A 6,452-nucleotide genomic window follows, 5' to 3' on the forward strand; every position below is an offset into this window, starting at 1 on the left:
TTACATTCCATTTATAAATACGAAAATAAGAAACACTTTACTTTCATCATTTTCTTGGTTTCACGATTGAGAACCATCTCTAATACAAACACGTCGCCTGCAGTGGGTTGCTCAGGTGTCTCCTCCTCCTCGTCCTCCTCCTCGTCCTCCTCCTCCTCCTCATCTTCATTCTCTCCAAGCATGGAAGCAAAGACCTTGTGAACTGACTTACTGACTCCATCTGATGTTTCTCCTAAAGACAAAGACATTGAGGTTGAAAAAGAAAAAAAAAGCAAGCTTCAGCATACTTACTAGTTGCAAGAAAAAACAAACAGTATTTTCTGGAATATAAATTTCTACCCCAGCAATATAAATTTAAATATAAATATTAGAAATATAAATATAGATATTAGAAATATAAATATTAGAAATATAAATTTCTACCCCAGCAAACTTGAAAGAAAAACAGACAAATGAACACTCCCAAAAAAAAACAATCCAAAGAGGAAAGCTGTCACAAAGCCATGTATTTTACTCTGCAGGAAGTGCTGACTCATCCTTTAGGCCTTACCCAGACATACAGGCAAAATTAGTGGGAAATCAGAAGCACACACGGTAACTGTTAAAAGCAGAGAGGAAAAAAAAAATAAAAGAATTGTAGGACATAGACCTAAGAACTAAAAAAGTCTGGTGGTACATAACTAGGAGGTATAGAACAGTGGTTTAAGGTGGTACATAACCAGGGGGTGTAGCACAGTAGTTTAAGGTGACACATAACCAGTGGGTATAGCACAGTGGTTTAAGGTGAGGTCTCTAAAGCCAAGCTGTCTGGTTTCAAACTTCATCTCCATCTATCACCAGCTGTGTTACCTTGGGCAAATTACTGAAGCTCTCTGTACCTCAGTTTGTTCATTTGTAAAAGGGATTAATAATGTCTGCCTTATAGGGTAACTCTGAGGATGAGACGAGTCTTTATATATATGTACTTAGAAAAATGCCCAGCATATAGTAAGAGCTTAATAAATGCTATTATTAAAATTAAAATACTATTATTATTTCAGAAACAAAATAACATGACATATTTCATCTGTATCTGAGGATATCACTACAGTAAAATGATTTTTGTAAGTTCATAATGATTATCTTTTTTTTTTTAAATAAATGTATGTATTTATGTATTTATTTATTTTTGGCTGCATTGGGTCTTCATTGCTGCATGCAGGCTTTCTTTAGTTGCATCGAATAGGGGCTACTCTTCGCTGTGGTGCGAGGTCTTCTCATTGTGGTGGCTTCTCTTGTTGTGGAGCACAGGCTCTAGGTGCACGGGCTTCAGTAGTTGTGACACGCAGGCTCAGTAGTTGTGGCACACAGGCTCTACAGCGCAGGCTCAGTAGTTGTGGTGCGGGCCTAACTGCTCCACAGCATGTGGGATCTTCCCGGACCAGGGCTCAAACCCATGTCCCCTGCATTGGCAGGCAGATTCCCAACCACTGTGCCACCAGGGAAGCCCTCATAATGATGATCTTGAATGATCAAGAAAAGTTAAGCTGATGGTGCTTCCCTGGTGGCGCAGTGGTTGAGAGTCCGCCTGCCAATGCAGGGGATGCGGTTCGCGTCCCGGTCCGGGAAGATCCCACATGCCGTGAGCGGCTGAGCCCGTGAGCCATGGCCGCCGAGCCTGCGCGTCCGGAGTCTGTGTTCCGCAACGGGAGAGGCCACAACAGTGAGAAGCCCACGTACCACAAAAAAGGAAGGTTCCTGGATACAAAGTCTATACACAAAAATTAACTGCAATTTTTATATCAGCAACAATTAACTGAAAATGAAATTAAAAGAAGTCCCTATTTGCCTGGTGCTCAAGAATAAGAATTTTGCAGTGGAATTCACCAATGTATAGGAGGAAAAAGACAATGACTCTAGTGGCCATATATTCCAATTAGCAGACTTTACCTGTTCAAAACTGACCCCTTCCTCTGCTCTGAATACATGTTCACAGTTACCAAAGGTCTTGGTAAAGTTCTGGGACAATACCTTCCTGGGAAATTGGGAGTTTAATATCTTAAAAGGACTGATGGGATTACTTGAGCTGAGGCTAGTATGCCTGACTGCTCATGGGGAGCTAGAATGGGATTCAACTAACCACCTTTTTTTAGGGAGGGCCTAATGGGCACCTCTCAGGGGCAGCTTTAGGTAAGAAAACTGGCAGGCACCCCATGGTGTCTGGTACTACAGTTGCACCTCAAAGATGTGATGATGGAAGAGCAGTTCCTACTCTGAGCAGATAAGGAAGGATTCACAGGTTTTAGAACAATTTCAGCCCCATTTTTCACCACACTTGCCTGGCAAGGTAAGAAACTATAACCCCAATTTTCTCTCCTCTTTACCCTTTCTTCCCCACTTGGTCCAAAGAAGCAGTAACAAAGCCTGTTCGTTTTCTGTCCACCCTACTAGTGTTTTCTCTGTGTCAAGTCTTATTTGTTTGGAGGGAAAAGAACCAGCCTCTATTTCTACCCACTAGGACAGAAAGTTTAATTAAGTTCTCAAGTTCTCAATCACACCTTACACCCAAAGCTAAATTCTAACTGATAGTTCAGTATCCCAGGTTACTTGACATGGGTAAATGGATACCATGAACTATCATCAGTATTCTGATCACTAAAAAGGTGTATCAATCACCAGAAATTAATAGATTTGCATAATAATTCATCACTTAGGCTCTCATGAGTTTAATTACTCTGGGTGCAGCAACCAAGTATAATACCCGGTCATGCAGAGCTGAGGACTGGATCCTGGCATGAGGTAACATACCAAGATACCTCTTGTGTGGGTGAGGTCCCATATGGAGCCAGCTGGCCTTCCACTCTGACATTTCTATCTTATCTCCCATAATTAAAAAGGTGGTTTGGAAGCCACTTTGTATAGAAGTATAATTCATTACAATTTGGGGGAGTATAGTCTAGAAGAATTAGTAATCAAGTGAGAGGGTCAATTTAAAGAATAATGACTCTAAATGGCTCCCAAACAAACGCTGATGTCGATCTGAAACACTTCTCCACAAACATAACCCACTAAACTAACCATCATCATAATCAATAATTCAACAAATATTTATTGAGCACCTCTTACACACCAAGTACTATGCTCCTAATAAGCCAGGCATCAATGACAGAATACCACTGCAGGAAAAAAAAAATAATAATGCTTTCACTAAACTATTAGGTACCCTTAACATTTAATGCATTTAAGGTAGGGATCTTAACATACCTTCATTGACATCTTCGTCCTGAGATTTGGTACAGTCAACTCCTGATGATGATGGAACTGCAGAGTCATTTGGATTTTCTTCAGCTGATGACTTGCCTTTTTCCTGAAGACTCTGAGATTGAAAATTAATTAATGATTCCAAAAACAAGTGCACATTTAGCGCTCCCCAGTTGAGAATACAGCATCTGCCTCATTCTCTATTTCTATGACTTGAGCTCTGAACACATACATATTATGTGGAATCTAAATTTGAATATTGCCAAAGCATTTCATAGTACTTAGGTCTCATCCTTCAGGCTGAATCAGTCGTTTGTAAAAAATAATTTTTAAAACCTTGATGATTTCATTAATCTACACGTTGTATCCTTGCTTTCTAAATGAAAAGAGATGGGGCGCTATTAGTTGCATGATTTAGGAAGGAATCCAACAGCTAATCTCAAAAGGTGTAATTACTTTTATTTTCCCTCGGACTTCAAGTGAGAAGACATGGAAAGTTCACGTATTTCCTCATAAGTATAAAAAAATATGTCCCAGAGATTTTGTTATCAGACACGAAAATTCACTCTTTTCTGTGGAAGATTACACCACACCATTGGGAGACTCTTCAAAAATGGAAGCTCAAATCACTCCGTCTAGAAACAGACACTGAGGCCTAAAGAAGAGAGGTGAGTTGCGCAAGAAGACAGTGGCAAAGCTAGGACTAGAACCAGATACTGCCTCCAAACTCTACTCCCCACGCCCCCCATTTAATCTACCAGCGTTATGCTACCCTCAAATAAAAAATGCACTATTTGGCAACAGAAAAAAAGGTAAGTGGTTACCACCGAGACAAAAGCTTTTTGGTGGGTGAAATGTTTTGAAGAGGAGCTTAGAACAGGGACGAGGTGAGAACCCGAGTTTCGGTAATAAGGGGAAGAAACTGCTGCAAGTACCCGGCCCGCCCCATCACAGCGAACGGGGTTACTGGGTCCCCCACATCTCTCTTAAGTGTTTTAGGGAGACGAAATAGTAGGGAGCATCCTGGCCCATTATCTCCTCACTTTCTTCTCACGGGTTTTTCTCTCTTCTCTCCGCCTTTCGAACTCCTCAAAGGAGATCTTCCCTTCCAGATAGTCGATGAGCTCCGGGCTGAACCCCGACATGTCTGCGGGGATCTGATGTGCCGTTCCAGAAGCCGAAACAGAGAAACGGAAGAGCAGAAGCTCCCAGACGCTACCCCCACGCCGAGGCGCTAAAAACAAGGACCCGTAGTCCTTCCGGGAAACCTGCCCGGCCTGCGCCGCAACCGCGGCGCTCCGGTTCCGCAGGAGCTTCTGGCCCCGCCTCTTCCTGGCGACGTGGGCGTGGGCAGGACCGGGACTGGACAGCGGCTGGGCCCTCCGGGTCGCCGCGCTTGCCGCTGGGCTCAGGCCTCCGGTTTAAGTTTATTAAGGAGTTGGAAAAAAAAATGTGCTTTAAGAAAATGTTCCTTTATCTATATCATTTCCCGCAATTCTCCATTAAAATTCTGACTCTCAATCCATTTCTTTTTTGAATGTTTGTTTTTAAAATTAATTTAATCATTGGTGTAGTGATTTTTTTTCTTAATTTAACCACTTGCTCTGCCACGTGCACGTTCCACTTTCCAGTTCTGTCCTGCCACAGAAAGCTAAAGTCCTCCCACAATTTATGGTTTAACTCTCATCTCCTCCAATCAATGGCACCATCAGTTTTCCCCTCTTCCACAAATCCTCAAGCTGTCCCTTTCCTCAGACTCCTTCTCAGTCTGTAACTAGGTCATCTAGACTTCACGTCCCACCTCTAATTCTCACCCAAATTTTCTTCTTTTCTTAACAGTTAAACTTTTAGAGAGAATCAAATATTTGCTATGATTAGCATACACTATTGCCCATTTACTATACAGGCCGTGTACTGTCTTATGCATATTACATTCATATCTCAAAATAATCCTTTTGGATTATATTTTATTATTTTATGTTATTCCTAATGCCAACGTTCTGAATCTAATACGTAGTAGAGCCAAGATTCAAACCCTGGTCTATCTGACTCCAAATCCCACGCTTGGAATTAATATGATATACTGCCTCTCCTCAGTGGAACACTACTTCAGCTCCTACACACTCCTGTGGTTTATATTTTACCTTGTCTTATAACTATTTCTCTGCTGTCCTCTTCTAAAGACACTAGCTAGCTGTCAACATCTTGAGAACAGCACTACCCTGATACATCTTTGTGAACTTTCCTCTGTAGGCTAGTAATCTATGCTCAAAACACATTTATGAATTCAACTGGATGGAACTGAAAGTGCCTTGGGAGTGGGCAAGGGATAAGAGGTACGGAATGCAGCTCAATGCAGCTGAGGTTAGGGACAAGTTACAGGGAGCCTATCACCTGGCTTGGCCATTGGTGCCTCTTTATGACAATCCAAATGAGGAAAAGCAACAGTTGGATGGGAGAATGAGGGGCCAGGACCTGTAAGAGGGGAACTTCCAGGTGAGAGAAAAAATCTCCAGCTGGAAGTCATTCCTTTCTCATGATAAAGGATCCTCAGGGCCCTATCTGGGTATAAAATATGGGAGGCTAGGTGAGTGGGTTGGAATAAGGTAATCCACAGAAATCCCTAATAGGTAAATTCCCCCCTGAATTTCTCCAGGCTGTCAGGGAATTGCATTTGAGAGGAAGTCGAGTCTCTAGTCCTAACTCTCCTAGAGGAAAAGAAGGAAATCAAAAGGAGCAAATCTGGTCACCTGGTAAGGAAAATGTTCTCCTAAGACCCAGATGGCTTAGACTAGCTTGTTTGTTATTGGCTGCCTGGAATATGGGAATAACAATTGTGATGATATAGATTCACATTGCAGAGATTTGCAGCAGGAAGCAAGGGGCGGGAGAACATTTTTTCTGCTGTGGAACGCCTTGATGATGTGACAGTTTTGTTTTTTTGTTTTTTTTACAGGTCAGAATGTAGCAACAGGTCTTGAAATTGGAATCTTTCTGCTTTTCTTTTCTCCACTTTGTTGTAAGTGATGTGTCCCCTGGTGAGTCAGAGGCATCCACATTACCTTGAGATGAAGTGGAATTGTTATAGCAGTAATGAAAATAGCAAGAAGAAACTTTTCAGACTTTCAGACTGATTTCTGAGAATCAAAATGGAATGTCTGAAGAAAGCAGAACATTGAATTTATACCATGACGAGAGCATGAAGAGTACAC

General features: G+C 41.8%; 1 protein-coding gene across 2 annotated transcripts in view; it reads right to left on the reverse strand.

Moving 5' to 3' along the window:
- Positions 1-4,460, reverse strand: part of GTF3C3 (general transcription factor IIIC subunit 3) — a 29,790-nt gene extending 25,330 nt beyond the window's left edge. For both annotated transcript variants that reach the window (XM_082841742.1, XM_082841741.1), the window contains exons 1-3: positions 4,284-4,460; positions 3,244-3,355; positions 42-232 (exon numbers count right to left, since the gene is read on the reverse strand). In XM_082841742.1, the coding sequence (XP_082697868.1) occupies positions 42-232; positions 3,244-3,355; positions 4,284-4,385 (405 nt within the window). In that variant the 5' untranslated portion in view covers positions 4,386-4,460. The remainder of the gene's footprint in view (positions 1-41; positions 233-3,243; positions 3,356-4,283) is intronic.
- Between the last annotated feature and the right edge of the window lie 1,992 nt (positions 4,461-6,452).

Source organism: Leucopleurus acutus (assembly GCF_964270905.1).
Source record: "Leucopleurus acutus genome assembly, chromosome: 6".
Classification (NCBI taxonomy): Eukaryota; Metazoa; Chordata; class Mammalia; order Artiodactyla; family Delphinidae; genus Leucopleurus; species Leucopleurus acutus.